At 44.4% G+C, this 19,126-nt stretch overlaps 1 protein-coding gene across 3 annotated transcripts in view; it reads left to right on the forward strand.

Annotated features, from left to right (window-relative positions):
• Positions 1 to 17,125, forward strand: part of LOC110509626 (multiple C2 and transmembrane domain-containing protein 1) — a 47,994-nt gene extending 30,869 nt beyond the window's left edge. The window contains exons 5-21 of one of the 3 annotated variants that reach the window (XM_036967670.1): positions 1,125 to 1,251; positions 4,389 to 4,427; positions 6,179 to 6,340; positions 6,409 to 6,539; positions 10,470 to 10,656; positions 10,961 to 11,054; positions 11,169 to 11,271; positions 11,896 to 11,998; positions 12,191 to 12,292; positions 12,400 to 12,474; positions 12,550 to 12,669; positions 12,764 to 12,874; positions 14,454 to 14,507; positions 14,667 to 14,776; positions 14,871 to 14,980; positions 15,167 to 15,264; positions 15,662 to 17,125. In XM_036967670.1, the coding sequence (XP_036823565.1) occupies positions 1,125 to 1,251; positions 4,389 to 4,427; positions 6,179 to 6,340; positions 6,409 to 6,539; positions 10,470 to 10,656; positions 10,961 to 11,054; positions 11,169 to 11,271; positions 11,896 to 11,998; positions 12,191 to 12,292; positions 12,400 to 12,474; positions 12,550 to 12,669; positions 12,764 to 12,874; positions 14,454 to 14,507; positions 14,667 to 14,776; positions 14,871 to 14,980; positions 15,167 to 15,264; positions 15,662 to 15,733 (1,798 nt within the window). In that variant the 3' untranslated portion in view covers positions 15,734 to 17,125. Of the gene's footprint in view, positions 1 to 1,124; positions 1,252 to 4,388; positions 4,428 to 6,175; positions 6,341 to 6,408; positions 6,540 to 10,469; positions 10,657 to 10,960; positions 11,055 to 11,168; positions 11,272 to 11,895; positions 11,999 to 12,190; positions 12,293 to 12,399; positions 12,475 to 12,549; positions 12,670 to 12,763; positions 12,875 to 14,453; positions 14,508 to 14,666; positions 14,777 to 14,870; positions 14,981 to 15,166; positions 15,265 to 15,661 lie in introns of all 3 variants that reach the window. The other 2 variants (XM_036967669.1, XM_036967671.1) reach the window with 2 other exon arrangements.
• Positions 17,126 to 19,126: the final 2,001 nt, after the last annotated feature.

The following is a 19,126-nucleotide window of genomic DNA, read 5'->3' on the forward strand; positions in this document are numbered from 1 at the left end:
AACCGGACCCTACCTGAGACCTGGTGTCACACAGACATCCACACACTCAGACTGTCACGCCCTGACCTTAGAGAGCTTTTTATGTCTCTATTTTGTTTTGGTCAGGGTGTGATTTGGGTGGGCATTCTATGTTCATTTTTCTATGTTTTGCATTTCTTTGTTTTGGCCGGGTATGGTTCTCAATCAGGGACAGCTGTCTATCGTTGTCTCTGATTGGGAACCATACTTAGGTAGCCTTTTCCCACCTGTGTTTTGTGGGTAGTTATTTTCTGTTTAGTGTTTTCTGCACCTGACAGAACTGTTCGTTGTCGTTTCTCGCTTTGTTATTTTTGTTCAGTTTTAATAAAGATCATGAACACTTACCACGCTGCGCTTTGGTCCAATCCTTCTTCATGCAACGATGAGCGTTACAGAACTACCCACCACAAACAGACCAAGCAGCGTGGTATGGAGGAGCAGAGGGTTCAGGATTCGTGGACTTGGGAGGTAATCCTGGACGGGAGAGGACCCTGGGGGCAGGCTGGGGAATATCGCCGTCCGAAAGAGGAACTGGGGGCAGCTAAAGCTGAGAGGTGGCGATATGAGGCAAGTCATCGAAGCAGGCACGAGAGGCAAAAGCACCCAAAAGCACACAGGGAGATTGGCGGAGTCAGGCTAAAGACCTGAGGGAAGGAACGTGATACTGGTCAGGCACCGTGTCATGCAGTAAAGTGCACGTTGTCTCCAGTGCGTGCTCATAGCCCGGTGCGCTATGACTGCTCAGTGCATCCTATGCCTGCACTCCGCCCGTGCCGGGCTAAAGTGGGCATTCAGCCAAGTGGAGAGGTGCAAGTGTCAAGCACTAGATTTCCAGTGCTCCCCCACAGCCTGGTTCGACCTGTGCCTGCACTCTGGAGGTGCCGGGCTAAAGTGGGCATTCACTGGAGTGGGCACCCTCGTTGCGGGGCCCGGACTGGAGGGCGTCGCTCCGGACTGTCACGCCCTGACCTTAGAGAGCTTTTCATGTCTCTATTTTGGTTTGGTCAGGGTATGACCAAAAAATCATGAACACTTACCCCGCTGTGCTTTGGTCCGATCCTTCTTCATGCTACGACAACGATTGAATGTGATCTATTCCTGTGCAGGGCAATACCAGTTAATCTAACACTGCAGGACCCTCACTACCCTGATGTAGACCTGGGAACACTGGAGCTGACCGTCACCTTAAGGCCTAAAGACGGCTCCATAGAGGAGCCGCACAGGGATGCCACTGTAAGTGTTACACCACCACTTACCCACTGACAACAGTTATCACTATAGGAGAGGGTTTTGCTCCAGCCTGGCACTAACACGTTTCATTTTTGACGAGATGCACGGTAAGGGAACCAGATCACTGCAGTCCCAGAAAAACTACAGGGCGGTGCAGGTTTCTGTTCCAGCCCAGCACTGAACACGTTTAGCTCTGAGGAAATGTAAGGCAGCCAGTAGCTATAGTGTATTGAGGGTCTAGTGGTGCTGAGTCTGTAAACTGTTTGCGTCCAACAGACAAAGGAGGTGGTAAAGGAGCATTGTTGGAAGCCTTATGTGAACAAAGTGAGTATATCGGTAGTTAGCCCATTAGCCTCCTGTAGCATATTCCATACCTGCCAACTCCAATTAGTCTCTTTTAGCCTGATGTAGCCTGGCTTAATATTCCTGCATGCCCTCTCTCCATCTCCCTGACACTCTTTCACACAGATGTAATATCCATCATGGGAATTTATTGGGTTCTTACCCCTTGATTAGTTTTAATTAAAGCCTTAATTACAGCAGCATCTTAGACCGTACTATTTTTTTTTGCATCTGTATCTGGAGCAGTGTGGAACTGGAAGCGGGAATTTGGAACACTCTGTCCTGTTCTGTTATTTTGTGTTCCACATCGGAGGGGGACGAGGCATCTGCGGTGCCAGGATGTAAAATGAATCCCGTCAATGTATTATGCATGATCTGCTGGGTTAATTAGACATGGACCCGACGGCTACACTAACAACAAAGAAGAAGAAAAAAAGTTGCTTCAACGAACAAGGCAACCAGCTGCAATAGGATTGTGATTTTTCTCAACAAAATGTTTGCGTGTGAAATTCCTGTTGAACAAATTCACAATCTTATCGCAACTGGTTGCCTCACAACTGTATGTGGAAACAACATTTCTCTTCTTTTTTTTTACAGTGTACACAGCCTGGCCTTTCAAGTATGACCCTCTTCCACTCTGGGAGACATTGTGGGGCAGGGAAAGAGAAAAAGGGGTGGAGATAGAGAGAGGGGGTGGGGCTACTGATCAGAACCAGTGTGAAGTGTCTCTTATCAATACTTTGATACTCTACACACCCCTTGCAGTCTTCACATTTTGCTACCTTGAAATAAAATATACAAATTTATAAAAATTCATATAAACATTTTCCCCCACCAATCTACACCATCTACTGAAAGAAATCATAGAAGATTTTCCAAATGAATAAAAAATGTAGATGTCTTGATTGCGCCATTACGGCTGTGAATCATTTTGAATAAGATTCTACCAAACTTGCACAACTTTTAGGGCAACACATATCCATTCATTTGGACAAAATTGCTCCAAATAGTTTGGGAATCATTTTGGAAATCATTGATGGACAGCAATATTCAAACCTTGTCTCTGATTTTCAAGCAGATTTAAGTCAGGACTGAGACACCACCTCTTGGAAAGCCATTCTGGTGGGTCTTTGGCTATACAATTTCCCAGGGTTAGGTTTTCAGAAGACTACGGCAGGTTTTCCACACACGTTTTACCTGGGCTTTGGCTCCTTTCATATTTATTTTGATGCTGACAAACTCCCCATTCCCTGCCAGTGACAAGCATACCCATAACATGATGCTGCCACAACAATACTTGAAAATACAGAGAATCAACAACATCACATTCACTCCTCATAACTGGTCTGTTTGCCACAAGGCCATTAAGTAATACTGTAATACAAAATGGCAAATACATCTTATTTGACCAGTTTCTCACAGCAGAAAAATAATCCTGCAGCAACAGGAACTGTGAATAATTATGTGGATTATAATTATTGGACAATTTTTATGAGTTGATACGTTTTTAGTTAGGGTAAAATCAAGTCTGACATTTTAAAGTGGAAATTACCAACTTTAGAAGCCCTTCGAATACACTGCAATTTGCAATCAGGACATCTTTGTTTATCACAGGTTTTTAGACATTTGGAAGATATTTTTTCAAAAAATTTGACTTTGAAAATGTGGAATAAGTTGCATAGATTTGTTGGTTTTAGATGTAACATTAAGGCAGCAAAATGTGAAAACAGTGCAAGAGGTCTGTAGACTTTTTGGCCCTGTAGTTGATGGTTTGGCCCTGTAGTTGATGGTTTGGCCCTGTAGTTGATTGTTAGGCCCTGTAGTTGATGGTTTGGCCCTGTAGTTGATGGTTTGGCCCTGTAGTTGATTGTTTGGCCCTGTAGTTGATGGTTTGGCCCTGTAGTTGATGGTTTGGCCCTGTAGTTGATTGTTAGGCCCTGTAGTTGATGGTTTGGCCCTGTAGTTGATGGCTTGGCCCTGTAGTTGATGGTTTGGCCCTGTAGTTGATTGTTAGGCCCTGTAGTTGATGGTTTGGCCCTGTAGTTGATTGTTAGGCCCTGTAGTTGATGGTTTGGCCCTGTAGTTGATGGTTTGGCCCTGTAGTTGATTGTTAGGCCCTGTAGTTGATGGCTTGGCCCTGTAGTTGATGGTTTGGCCCTGTAGTTGATTGTTAGGCCCTTTAGTTGATGGTTTGGCCCTGTAGTTGATGGATTGGCCCTGTAGTTGATGGATTGTCCTTGTAATTGATGGTTTGGCCCTTTAGTTGATGGAATGGCCCCGTAGTTGATGGGTTGGCCCTGGAGTTGATGGTTTGGCCCTGTAGTTGATGGTTTGTCCTTGTAATTGATGGTTTGGCCCTTTAGTTGATGGAATGGCCCCGTAGTTGATGGTTTGGCCCTGTAGTTGATGGTTTGGCCCTGTAGTTGATGGGTTGGCCCTGTAGTGAATGGTTTGCGTATAAAGTATATCCACTTATTCCAACTACTCTACATACAGTGCCCTCAAAGTGTTTTTGCCCCTTGACTTTTTCCACATTTTGTTACATTACATTACAGCCTTAACTCTTTGGCATTCAGGCCAAATAGTTCAATCTTGGTTTCATCAGACCAGATAATCTTGTTTCTCATGGTCTGAGTCCTATAGATGCCTTTTGGTAAACTCTAAGCTGGATGTTATGTGCCTTTTACTGAGGAGTGGCTTCTGTCTGGCCACTCTACCATAAAGGCCTGATTGGTGGAGTGCTGCGGAGATGGGAGTCTATGTTGAATGCTCTTTGAAATAATGTGTCTTATTTCTAGACCATGCTGCTCAAACGGACCTGGAGGCGATCCAGTAAGGTAAAACTATGACGAATAGCATCAGCTCCTATCCCTAGCCATACCCAGTGTGTGTGTGTGTGTGTGTGTTTGTGTAGCAGCCGCGTCCATCCCAGTGATGTGTTGTGTTGGTGTTGCTGTGCTCTATCCCCTCATCCCCCTCCACTGAACGGCATCATGAGGGGCCGCAGTGACTGGCAGGTCTGCATACTCACATCCATACCCACATAATACTGTCAGATCTGGCCCTTAGCCGTATGGAATTTGTTGGCCCTCTACTCATTTAGCAATGCGGCCGAGTGAAAAATGTGCAGTTTACAGCTAAGTCCCTGTAATTCTACACATTTTTTGCCATAGGTTGAAGAGAAAAGTTTTCAGTTTTGAATATGATTGAGTGAGAGTGACTAACAAAATCAATGGGGGCCCCCTGGTCGGTAATCCAACCATGATTACTACAAGTTTGATAGCTGGCTAGACTAATTTATAAATCAAAAAATGGTAGCTGACATGAGCTAATTGACTGTCAGTGACTGACTGTAAGATAAAAGAAAACTGCCGACGCTCGACCAAATTTCGAAATTGCCCCTTGTGTATTTCACGATTATATCTCTTGACGGTAATTTGAGACGCCGACTGAGCTCCAAAAAAAGACAAATATTTGCCCATCCCTGGTCTACAGTAGCTGGTCAAACAGGTCTGAACGGCATGGTCTATCTAATTGGTTATGCTGGTTTACCAGCATGGTCACCAGCATACTGCCCCTGAACAAGGCAGTTAACCCATTGTTCCTAGGCCGTCATTGAAAATAAGAATTTGTTCTCAACTAACTTGCCTAGTTAAATAAAGGTCAAATTAAAATCAATAAAAAATAGCAGCATAAGATGGACACTAGCACACCAGCTAGTGTCCAAAAAGTGTCCAAAACACAACAAAGGCTGGCCACCAGCAAAACCAGCTCTAGTCACCAGCATATGCTGGTCTATGCATTTTTTTTTTCTCCAGCAGGGTCAGTCTCACTGCCACACCAGAAAGAACACTGTCCCATTTTAAACACAGAGATAAGCTCTGGATCTTAAAGATTATTAAAACCCTAATTCTAAACACCATAGTTCAGCAAGGAAACACCATGTCGAAATATGTTTCGCCATATATTAAAGAACGAATAATGCAAGTCTTGGCGATATGGGCTCTGCTCCTTCCGGGCAGCTCACTGCCCAAGCAAAGCATCGATATATACAATGAACTGCAAGCAGTGAGCGCGGTCAGCTCCACCAATCCCCCAGCAGGGAAGCAGAACAGGTGGAGACTTGGGGTTGGGAGCAAAATAAGAACAGGCATACTAGAGAATCAGAGGCGCTCACCTTAAATAGACCGCCAAAGAAGTGAAGCGTGATTGTTAATCGCGTCTAATTGGTGCAATCCAAAGCTGATGCGTCAGCGGAGGCGGGCACTCGGGTTCCCCTTTCAGAACTGACTTTGCTTTATCAATGGTGTCACGTTGTGAGTTATAGTACAATCGATAATGTGTCTCTGAGCAGACAGTCTGTCTAACAGCTGGTGCAGGTGATACACTGTGACGGTGCTGTAGAGCTGTTTGTTGTGGTTGTCATCCTCTCCCATATTTTAGCACCGGGGTCGACATGATGTTGGTGCTCCTGCTTTAAGCACCAGAAGTGATTCAAAATGTAAAATCTATGTAACAGACTTTCTTTCTTCCTTTCCCTCTCCCCATCTCTCTTTCTCTGTCCCTCTGGGTTTTGTCTCTGCAGCAGCAGTCCGTGCGTCTGGCAGAGCTGCACCGTAAGCACCAGCTGTGGAGAGGCATCGTCAGCATCTCTCTGATCGAAGGTCGTGACCTTTGTCCCATGGACCCCAATGGCCTCAGTGACCCCTATGCGAAGTTCAGACTGGGAAACCAGAAGTACAGGAGCAAGGTACAGACGCGACATACACACATGCACGCGCACGCACAGGTCATCAGCGTCTCTCTTTCTCCCCGTAGACCATGCCTAAGACGCTGTGTCCCCAGTGGAGAGAGCAGTTTGATCTGCACCTGTATGAAGAGACAGGAGGAGTGCTGGAAATTGCAGTCTGGGACAAAGATACAGGACGCAGGGATGACTTCATAGGACGGTGAGTCTGTTTGTGTGTGTGTCGGTGTATGTGTTTTCTAGTTACATGTCGTCCCCACTGAGTGTGTGTGTGTGTGTATTTAACTGTGTGTGTGTGTGTGTTTAACTGTGTGTGTGTGTGTATTTAACTTTCTGTGTGTGTGTATTTAAGGACATTGTCACAAATGCCAAACTCAAGACAGTTGTCGATGACTAGTTGGTTACTCGTTTCCCATTTAACAACTAAAGCCTTGCACAAAGTAAATCACCTCACACACTGGACATCTACAATGGATTCACCAAAGTCTTCTGAGAATGAGTAAATGTCCAAACTGAAAATGAAAGCAAAGTCAGATTTTTCAAGAGTCAGTTGAGATTGACCAAGACCAGAGATTTCTGTTGGCCTGGCAATCGAGCACAGATTTCTTCCTCAGGGGTTTGCATACTTCTCGAAATTACATGTTCAAAACATCCTGCATTGGCCAGGAATCGAACACGGGCCACCCGCGTGGCAGGCGAGAATTCTACCACTGAACAACCAATGCCTTGGAATACTGAGATAATGCTGGAAATCGTATCATAAAGCTTTATCTCCAAGCATATTTTTCGCATAGTGGCCTCAGCTACATTGTTCACCCTAAAAAAAAAAGCAGTCCTTTCTCCCCGTCGGGGAATTGAACCCCGGTCGTGACAGGCGGGGATACTCACCACTATACTAACGAGAAGCTGGTGTGGTGGACGTTTGAAAAAACGTGGAGCTTTGGTACTAACTATACGTTTGCAGTGTTGGGCTTTAACACTTCTAACAAAAACATCTGTATAGACTGAATGGTTAGAGCTAGCTAAACTACTGTGACCACCTCTATGGAAAGCTGGGACTCTCACGAAAACGTACATGTAATCGATTTCGCTCTATACCACTCACAGGCCACACACTCGTAGTTAGAAGGTGACGCGTTTGTGGGATGTCCCAGGACATTGTCACAAATGCCAAACTCAAGACAGTTGTCGATGACTAGTTGGTTACTCGTTTCCCATTTAACAACTAAAGCCTTGCACAAAGTAAATCACCTCACACACTGGACATCTACAATGGATTCACCAAAGTCTTCAGTCTACCACTGAACAACCAATGCCTTGGAATACTGAGATAATGCTGGAAATCGTATCATAAAGCTTTATCTCCAAGCATATTTTTCGCATAGTGGCCTCAGCTACATTGTTCACCCTAAAAAAAAAAGCAGTCCTTTCTCCCCGTCAGGGAATTGAACCCCGGTCTCCCGCGTGACAGGCGGGGATACTCACCACTATACTAACGAGGAGCTGGTATGGTGAATGTTAAATGTGTGTGTGTGTGTGTGTGTATTTAACTCTGTGTGTGTGTGTGTATATAAGTGTGTGTGTGTGTGTATATACAGTGCCTTGCGAAAGTATTTGGCCCCCTTGAACTTTGCGACCTTTTGCCACATTTCAGGCTTCAAACATAAAGATATAAAACTGTATTTTTTTGTGAAGAATCAACAACAAGTGGGACACAATCATGAAGTGGAACGACATTTATTGGATATTTCAAACTTTTTTAACAAATCAAAAACTGAAAAATTGGGTGTGCAAAATTATTCAGCCCCCTTAAGTTAATACTTTGTAGCGCCACCTTTTGCTGCGATTACAGCTGTAAGTCGCTTGGGGTATGTCTCTATCAGTTTTGCACATCGAGAGACTGACATTTTTTCCCATTCCTCCTTGCAAAACAGCTCGAGCTCAGTGAGGTTGGATGGAGAGCATTTGTGAACAGCAGTTTTCAGTTCTTTCCACAGATTCTCGATTGGATTCAGGTCTGGACTTTGACTTGGCCATTCTAACACCTGGATATGTTTATTTTTGAACCATTCCATTGTAGATTTTGCTTTATGTTTTGGATCATTGTCTTGTTGGAAGACAAATCTCCGTCCCAGTCTCAGACTCCATCAGGTTTTCTTCCAGAATGGTCCTGTATTTGGCTCCATCCATCTTCCCATCAATTTTAACCATCTTCCCTGTCCCTGCTGAAGAAAAGCAGGCCCAAACCATGATGCTGCCACCACCATGTTTGACAGTGGGGATGGTGTGTTCAGCTGTGTTGCTTTTACGCCAAACATAACGTTTTGCATTGTTGCCAAAAAGTTCAATTTTGGTTCCATCTGACCAGAGCACCTTCTTCCACATGTTTGGTGTGTCTCCCAGGTGGCTTGTGGCAAACTTTAAACAACACTTTTTATGGATATCTTTAAGAAATGGCTTTCTTCTTGCCACTCTTCCATAAAGGCCAGATTTGTGCAATATACGACTGATTGTTGTCCTATGGACAGAGTCTCCCACCTCAGCTGTAGATCTCTGCAGTTCATCCAGAGTGATCATGGGCCTCTTGGCTGCATCTCTGATCAGTCTTCTCCTTGTATGAGCTGAAAGTTTAGAGGGACGGCCAGGTCTTGGTAGATTTGCAGTGGTCTGATACTCCTTCCATTTCAATATTATCGCTTGCACAGTGCTCATTGGGATGTTTAAAGCTTGGGAAATCTTTTTGTATCCAAATCCGGCTTTAAACTTCTTCACAACAGTATCTCGGACCTGCCTGGTGTGTTCCTTGTTCTTCATGATGCTCTCTGCGCTTTTAACGGACCTCTGAGACTATCACAGTGCAGGTGCATTTATACGGAGACTTGATTACACACAGGTGGATTGTATTTATCATCATTAGTCATTTAGGTCAACATTGGATCATTCAGAGATCCTCACTGAACTTCTGGAGAGAGTTTGCTGCACTGAAAGTAAAGGGGCTGAATAATTTTGCACGCCCAATTTTTCAGTTTTTGATTTGTTAAAAAAGTTTGAAATATCCAATAAATGTCGTTCCACTTCATGATTGTGTCCCACTTGTTGTTGATTCTTCACAAAAAAATAGTTTTATATCTTTGTTTGAAGCCTGAAATGTGGCAAAAGGTCGTAAAGTTCAAGGGGGCCGAATACTTTCGCAAGGCACTGTATAACTATGTGTGTGTATATAACTATGTGTGTGTGTGTGTATTTAACTCTGTGTGTGTGTGTGTATATAACTGTGTGTGTGTGTGTGTGTGTATACAGTATAACTGTGTGTGTGTGTATTTAACTCTGTGTGTGTGTGTGTGTATTTAACTCTGTGTGTGTGTGTGTATTTAACTCTATGTGTGTGTGTGTGTGTGTGTACAACTGTGTGTGTGTGTGTGTGTGTATATAACTCTGTGTGTGTGTGTGTGTATATATAACTATGTGTGTGTATATAACTATGTGTGTGTGTATTTAACTCTGTGTGTGTGTGTGTGTGTGTGTGTGTGTGTGTGTGTGTGTGTGTGTGTGTGTGTGTGTGTGTGTGTGTGTATATAACTATGTGTGTGTGTGTATTTAACTCTGTGTGTGTGTGTGTGTGTGTATTTAACTCTGTGTGTGTGTGTGTATTTAACTCTGTGTGTGTGTGTGTATTTAACTCTCTGTGTGTGTGTGTGTGTGTGTGTGTGTTTAACTCTGTATGTGTGTGTGTGTATATATAACTCTGTGTGTGTGTGTGTGTGTGTGTGTGTGTGTGTGTGTGTGTGTGTGTGTTTAACTCTGTATGTGTGTGTGTGTGTATATATAACTCTCTGTGTGTGCGTGTGTATATATAACTCTGTGTGTGTGTGTGTGTGTGTATATATAACTCTCTGTGTGTGTGTGTGTGTGTGTGTGTGTGTGTGTGTGTGTGTATATATATATACTATATAACTATGTGTGTTTGTGTGTATTTAACTCTGTGTGTGTGTGTGTGTGTGTGTGTGTGTGTGTGTGTGTATTTAACTCTGTTTGTGTGTGTGTGTGTGTGTGTGTGTGTGTTTTCTAGCTGCATGTCGTCCCCACTGAGTACGTGTGTGTGTATGTAACTCTGTGTGTGTGACTCTTTCAGCTGTACATTAGACTTGTCCACCCTTGCTAAGGAACACACCCATCGGTTAGAGCTGGCGTTGGAGGAGTCCCGGGGCTCTGTGGTGCTGCTGCTCACTCTGACAGCCTCTTCACACGTCTCCATCGCCGACCTGTCACTCACCCCGCTCGACGACCCCATCGAACGCAGGGAGATCATGGGCCAATATGTGAGTAACATTGTAGTAAAAGGGAGTACAACTTAGTCTATTCACCATTATGTTTGCCAACCTGAAAACTCAGGGAAGACATCCGTTCAAAAAAGAGGATTTGGTTAAGTTTACAGGTCGCTAAGGGATATGGTGGTGTAGTGGTTGTAACCTAAAGTCTCTTTCTCTGACCACTGGATCCGTGTAGTACCTCTTTTTGACCAGAGGGTGGAGCAGTAGGACAGATCTCACTCACACCACTCTCTCTCCAAAACGCTGGTAGGAATTAATATTCTGTCTTTCGCTTTCTCTCCCTCTCTCCCAGGGCATGTTCCGGCCCCTGTCTAACCTGAAAGATGTGGGGATAGTTCAGGTCAAGGTGATGAGAGCTGAGGGCCTCATGGCTGCCGATGTCACAGGTAAGGTGTGTGTGTATATATGTGTGTGTGTGTGTGCGCGCGGAAGTGCGTGTGTGGAAGTGGATGTGTGTGTGTGCATGTGGTTTTAGTATAACTGCCTGCGTCTCTGTGTAGGTAAGAGTGATCCTTTCTGTGTTTTGGAGCTGAATAACGACCGGTTACAAACACACACCATCTACAAGAACCTCAACCCGGAATGGAACAAAGTCTTCACCTTGTAAGTGTCGACTTCTTTCTATCCCTCTATCTCTCCCTTTTCCTTCCATCTATTTACAGTATATCCCTCTATCTCTCCCTTTTTCCTTCCATCTATTTACAGTATATCCCTCTATCTCTCCCTTTTTCCTTCCATCTATTTACAGTATATCCCTCTATCTCTCCCTTTTTCCTTCCATCTATTTACAGTATATCCCTCTATCTCTCCCTTTTTCCTTCCATCTATTTACAGTATATCCCTCTATCTCTCCCATTTTCCTTCCATCTATTTACAGTATATCCCTCTATATCTCCCTTTTTCCTTCCATCTATTTACAGTATATCCATCTATCTCTTCCTCTTTCTTTCCATCTTTAAATACCTGCCTCTCCTCTCTTTCATCGATATATCCACCCTCTTTTTATCCCTTTCTCTATTCCTTTCAACTTTGCCCCTCAGTCTCCAACCCAATACAGACCTTTATCAGTAACAGCCTCCTTTCTGTTTCCTTCCCTCCCTGCCTTCCTATCCCTCTCCTTCCCACTACTCTGCTCCCTCCTTCCTTTCCCCCTCCTTCCCCCGTCCTCCTCTCCCTCTAATCCCCTCCTATTACTCCCCCCCCCACTCCTCACCTCCTCCCTCTCAGTAATGTGAAGGACATCCACTCTGTGTTGGAGGTGACAGTGTTTGATGAAGACCGAGACAGGAGCGCTGACTTCTTGGGCAAAGTGGCCATCCCACTGTTACATGTGAGTGAGTGAGTGAGTGAGTGAGTGAGTGAGTGAGTGAGTGAGTGAGTGAGTGTGTGTGCGCGTGTGCGTGTGTGCGCGTGTGCGTGTGTGCCGCGCAACTCCAGCACACATCCTTCTTAGGAATGCAAAGAAAGACACATAGCCTGCTCTTACCCTCTTTCACACTCCCTCCCTTCCTCTCTCACACAGATCCAGAATGGAGAACAGAAGGGTTATGTATTGAAGAATAAGGAGATGACCGGACCAACTAAAGGACTCATCTACCTAGAGTCTGACGTCATCTATAGCACTGTGAGTTTACTCTAGTCACCTTCTCTTTCCTGAACCATCCTTTGCTTCCTCTCACCTGACATGTTCCTTCCACTCCTTTTGGGGGTTGTGGTTCCTGTCGTCCTCAGGTGAAGGCAGGCTTGAGGACGATAGTTCCACCAGAGCAGAAGTACATTGAGGAAGAACCCAAAGTGTCTAAACATGTAAGTGTGCGAGTGTGTGTTTTACGGCAGGTGATGATGATGACGATGACGAAGACCCTGTGTTTTTCGTTCTAGTTGCTCCAGCAGAACTTTAACCGAGTGAAGAGGTGCATCTTGTTCGCGATAAACATTGGAACCTTCATTAACAGCTGCTTTGAGTGGGAGTCACCTCAGAGGAGCATCAGTGCCTTCCTGGTAGGAAACACACACACACACACACACACACTTTGATATTAAGGTCTACGGGCCTCGTCCAATTAAAGTAATAATCTCTCCCTTTCTCTCTCAGTTCTTTGTGGTAGTAGTGTGGAACTTTGAGCTCTATATGGTGCCTGGAGCTCTGCTGCTGCTGTTGACGTGGAATTACTTCATCACTGCAGGCAGGGAGTCGGGAGACACGGTGAGTGCTGTGGTTCTGTGTAGTGTGTTTCTATAATGTTATCGTTTCTCTCAACAGTGCCTTCAGAAAGTACTCAGACCCCTTGACTTTTTCCACATTTTGTTACGCTACAGCCGTTTTCTTAAATGGATTATATATATATTTTTTTTAAATCCTCGTCAATCTACACACAATATTCCACAATGACAAAGCGAAAACTGTTTTTTTAGAAATGTTTGCAAATGTATTAAAAATAAAAAACAGAAATACCTTATTTACATAAGTTTTCAGACTCTTTGCTGTGAGACTCGAAATTGAGCTCAGGTGCATCCTGTTTCCATTGATCATCTTTGAGATGTTTCTACAACTTGATTGGAGTCCACCTGTGGTAAATTCAATTGTTTGGACATTATTTGGAAAGGCACACACCTGTCTATATAAGGTCCCACAGCTGACAGTGCATGTCAGAGCAAAAACCAAGCCATGAGGTCGAAGGAATTTCTGCAGCATTGAAGGTCCCCAAGAACACAGTGGCCTCCATCATTCTTAAATGGAGGAAGTTTAGAACCAGGGAGGTGACCAAGAACCCGATGGTCACTCTAACAGAGCTCCAGAGTTCCTCTGTGGAGATGGGAGAACCTTCCAGAAGGACAACCTTCTCTGCCGCAATCCACCAATTAGGCCTTTATGGTAGAGTGGCCAGATGGAAGCCACTCCTCAGTAAAAGGCAAATGACAGCCCACTTGGAGTTTGCCAAAAGGCACTTAAACACTCACGGACCATGAGAAACAAAATTCTCTGATGAAACCAAGATTGAACTCTTTTGCCTGAATTCCAAGCGTCACGTCTGGAGGAAACCTGGCACCATCCCTACTGTGAAGCATGGTGGGGGCAGCATCAGGCTGTGGGATGTTTTTCAGTGGCAGGGACTGGGAGACTAGTCAGGATTGAGAAAAAGATGAACAGAGCAAAGTACAGAGAGATCCTTGATGAAAACCTGCTCCTGAGCACTCAGGACCTCAGACTAGGGCGAAGGTTCACCTTCCAACAGGACAACAAACCTAAGCACACAGCCAAGACAGCGTAGGTGTGGCTTTGGGACAAGTCTGTAAATGTCATTGAGTGTCGCAGCCAGAGCCCGGACTTAAACCCGAACGAACATCTCTGGAGAGACTTGAAAAAAGGCTGGGCAACAATGCTCCCAATCCAACGTGACAGACCTTGAAAGAATATGCAGAGAAGAATTTGAGAAACTCCCCAGATACAGGTGTGCCAAGCTTGTAGCGTCATACCCAAGAAGACTCGGATGATGTAATCGCTGACAAAGGTGCTTCAACAAAGTACTGAGTAAAGGGTCTGAATACTGTGATATGTTATTTATTTTTTATAAATTGCAAAAAAATCTAATAATCTGTTTTTGCTTTGTCATTATGAGGTATTGTGTGTAGATTGATGAGAAAAAAAATATATTTAATCAAATTTAGAATTAGGCTGTAACGTAAGAAAATGTGGAAAAAGTTAAGGGGTCTGAATACTTTCCGAAGGCACTGTATGTATAATGTCTCTCTCCTCCCTGTCCTGGCAATGTGGCCTACAACAGGCAGGGGAAGCCACGTTCGAGTGGGAGGAAGAGGAAGAGGAGAAAGATGACAAGGTAACATTTGACCTTCTCTTCATTTGACCTTCCCTTCTCTTTTTGCAACTGATGGAAAAACATTATTGTAAAAAATTAATTACATGATTTTGTATTTTGTTGTTAGGAGCAACCTTTTCTTTCCCTGTAACATTTGCATGCGTGTGCGTATCCTGGCAGGATTCGGAGCGTAAGGGCTTCATGGATAAGCTGTATGCCCTCCAGGATGTGTGTGTCAGTGTACAGAGTGCCTTGGATGACGTGGCCTCCTATGGAGAGAGGATAAAGAAGTGAGTGAGTCTGTGTGTGTGTGTGTGTTTGTGTATCGCCTTTCGACAGCTACAGTGTGTGTCTTCCCTAACATCTCTGTCTCTCTCTCTACAGTACATTTAACTGGACAGTGCCTTTCCTGAGTTGGCTGGCCATATCTGTTCTGTGTGTGGCTACAGTCCTCCTCTACCTCATCCCTCTGCGATACCTTGTGCTCGCCTGGGGTGAGTCTGTGTGTATGTGTGTGTCCCTTGCTCCTTGTGTGTCTCCTGTCTACAGACCCCAAATTGAAGATGCAGGCTAGCCTCAAGGTGGGGTGTAGCTAGTCAGCCCCTGGGGTTCTGACCATAACATCCCTATCATCGTCTCTAACCTGTTCCGACCGGTTTCTTCCCCTCCACTCTTCTCAGGTGTGAATAAGTTTACTAAGAAGCTCAGGAATCCATACCTGATCGAAAACAATGAGGTGCTAGACTTCCTCTCTAGAGTCCCCTCAGACGTACAAGTGGTAGGTGCTGTGTGTGTGTGTGTGTGTGTGTGTGTGTTTGTGTGGACATGTTTAACTATACTTGTGGGGACCAGAAGTCCCCCAAAGAATAGTAAACAAACAACAATTTGACTAACTAGGGACATTTTGTTTGTCCCCACAAGGTCATATACTATTTCTAGGGGGGTTAGAGTTAAGGTTATAATTAGTGTTAGGGCAAGAATTAGGGTTAGTTTTAAGGTTAGGGTTAGGAGCTAGGGTTAGAGTTAAGGTTATGTTTTAGGGTTAGGGAAAATACAATTTTGAATTGTGTATCCCCACAAGGTTAGTTGTGTGTGTGTGTGTGTGTGCGTGTGTGCGTGTGTGTGTGCGTGTGTGTGTGTGTGCGTGCGTTTAACTCCGACTGTGTATTTGACAGATGCAGTATCGGGAGCTGAAGTTCGATCCAGGACAGAGCCCCAGCAAACGAAAGAAGACCAACCCTGGCTAGACACACACACACACACACACACACACACACACACACACACACACACACACACTGGACTCTGTCTCTGAGGGATTTTCAACTCCCCCATACTTTGTAAATAGGGTACGCAACTGTAAACATTGTAAAACAAATAGTATTGAATTTTTTTATATGATGAATATTTCATCATTACGATTAAGACTAGTGCTAGTTTTATTTTGTATGTTTTAGTTATTGTGGAAGTCACAGCACAAAGAGAAGTATGTTTTTTTTACTCCTTTTCTTTGTTTGGTCACAATATCATTTTATAAAACGGGTCCAAACACTTCTGAATTTTTAAAATGGAAAGACTCCCTTCTGGAGACGTGTGCTTTCCTCCGACTAGATACCTGGACACCTGTACAAGATCAGCACAGGGACACACTAGCCTCCAGGACAATGTTGCCAGTTATAAAAACATTGTTTTTAATAAAGATTTCTACAGAGATATATACAAATATATGTATGTGTATAACGAAGAGTATGTATTTATATCAAAGAGCATATACGTGTGTACTGTGTATGTTTGTCAAATCAAATCAAAAAAAATATTGATCACATACACATATTTAGCAGATGTTTTTGCGAGTATCGAAATGCTTGTATAACAGAAAGAAATACTTAAAAGTTGCTATTGGCGCCATCTTGGCCCTAGTCTGAATTTCTGCAGGTTTGTTTTTAACGTACAGAGAACAGAGTCTTCTTGTAAAACTCTTCTGTTTCTTTGGTCCAGACACATTTTTTATCTGCCATTGAATACCCCGAAGAACATGGCTGACGTTTTACATTCTCCCAACCAATTGTGCTATTTTGTTATGTTTTTGTGCTTTTTTTGTAACTTATTTTTTAAACTTATTGTGTACATGTTACTGCTACCGTCTCTTATGACCGAAAATAACTTCTGGACATCAGAAAAGCGATTACTCACCTCAGTCTGGAAGAAACTTTTTCCTTTAACGAGTCCGACGAGAAGGATATCCTGCTTTCAGTGGAACAGGCCCAGATCAACGCCTTTTGCTTGAAAAAAAGACGCCGGAAAAGGGGCCGCAGATCGGGGATCCTTCTGAGAATCCGGAGGTGAACGAGTAAACTCCCACTGCCTTCCATTCTTCTCGCTAACGTGCAATCAATGGACAATAAAATTGGCGACCTACGATAAAGATTATCCTACCAACGGGACATTAAAAACTGTAACATCTTATGTTTCACAGAGATGTGGCTGAACGAAGATACAGACAATATAGAGCTAGCAGGATTTTCCATGCACCGCAGAACAGAGACGCTACCTACCTCTGGTAAAACGAGGGGTGGGGTGTGTGTCTTTTTGTCAATAACAGCTGGTGCGCGATGTCTAATATTAAAGAAGAATATTATTGCTCGCCTGAGGTAGAGTACCTTATGATAAGCAGTAGACCACACTATCTACCAAGAGAGTTCTCATCTGTATTATTCGTTGCCGTCTATTTACCACCACAAAATGAACCTGGCACTAAGACCGCTCTCAACCAACTCTTTAAGGCCATAAGCAAAGAAGAAAATGCTCGCCCAGAAGCGGCGCTCCTAGTTGCCGGGGACTTTAATGCAGGCAAACTTAAATCAGTTTTACCCAATTTTTATCAGCATGTCACATGTGCAATCCTAGACCGCCTTTACTCCACACACAGAGATGCATACAAAGCTCTCCCCCGCCCTCCATTTGGCAAATCTGACCATAATTATATCCTCCTGATTCCTGCTTACAAACAAAAATTAAAGCAGGAAGTACCAGTGACTTGCTCAATACGGAAGTGGTCAGATGACGCAGATGCTACACTACAGCACTGTTTTGCTAGCACAGACTGGAATATGTTCCAGGATTCATCCAATGCCATTGAGGAATACACCACCTCAGTCATCGGCTTCATCAATAAGTGCATCGATGACTGTACGTACACTTCCCAACCAGTAGCCATGGATTACAGGCAACATCCGCATTGGGGCGGCAGCGTAGCCTAGTGGTTAGAGCGTTGGACTAGTAACCGAAAGGTTGCAAGATCCAATCCCAAGCTGACAAGATACAAATATGTCGTTCTGCCCCAGAACAAGGCAGTTAACCCACTGTTCCTAGGCCGTCATTGAAAATGAGAACTTTGTCTTAACTGACCTGCCTAGCTAAATAAAGGTTAAAAAAAATATGTAAATTTAAAAAATTGAGCTAAAGGCTAGAGCTGCCGCTTTCAAGGAGCGGGAGACTAATCCGGATACTTATAAGAAATCCTGCTATGCCCTCAAGACGAACCATCAAACAAGGAAAGCATCAATACAGGATTAAGATTGAATCCTACTACACCGGCTCAGACGCTCGTCAGATGTGGCAGGGCTTGAAAACTATTACGGACGACAAAGGGAAACCCACGCGAGCCTACCAGATGAGCTAAATACCTTTTATGCTTGCCTCGAGGCAAGCAACACTGAAGCATGCACGAGAGCACCAGCTGTTCAGTAGCCGATGTGAACAAAACCTTTAAACAGGTCAACATTCACAAATCCGCTGGGCCAGACGGTTTACCAGGACGTGTACTCAAAGCATGCGCGGACCAACTGTCAAGTGTCTTCACTGACATTTTCAACCTCTCCTTGACCGAGTCTGTACATACCTGTACATACATACCTACATGTTTCAAGCAGACCACCATAGTCCCTGTGCCCAAGGAAGCAAAGGTAACCTGCCTAAATGATTATCGCCCCGTGGCACGTCGGTAGCCATGAAGTGCTTTGAAAAGCTGGTCATAGCTCACATCAACAGCATCCTCCCGGACACCATAGACCCATAGTGCCCACGAAGCTCATCACTAAGCTAAGGACTCTAGGACTAAACACCTCTCTCTGCAACTGGATCCTGGACATCCTGACAGGCCGCCCCCAGGTGGTAAGAGTAGGCAACAACACGTCTGCCACACTGATCTTTAACACTGGGGCCCCTCAGGGGTGTGTACTTAGTCCCCTCCTGTTTTCCCTGTTCTCCCACGACTGCGTGGCCAAACACGACTCCAACACTATCATTAAGTTTGCTGACGACACAACAGTGGTAGGTCTGATCACTGACAACGATGAGACAGCATATAGGGAGGAGGTCAGAGAACTGTCAGTGTGGTGCCAGGACAACAACGTCTCCCTCAATGTGAGCAAGACCAAGGAGCTGATCGTGGACTACAGGAAAAGGCGGGCCGAACAGGCCCACATTAACATCCATGGGGCTGTAGTGGAGCGGTTCGAGAGTTTCAAGTTCCTTGGTGTCCACATCACCAGCGAACTATCATGGTCCAACCATACCAAGACAGTTGTGAAGAGGGCACGACAAAACCTTTCCCACCCAGACTCCAGCCACCCAAGTTA

The sequence above is a fragment of the Oncorhynchus mykiss genome, chromosome Y, assembly GCF_013265735.2.
Source record: "Oncorhynchus mykiss isolate Arlee chromosome Y, USDA_OmykA_1.1, whole genome shotgun sequence".
NCBI lineage: Eukaryota > Metazoa > Chordata > Actinopteri > Salmoniformes > Salmonidae > Oncorhynchus > Oncorhynchus mykiss.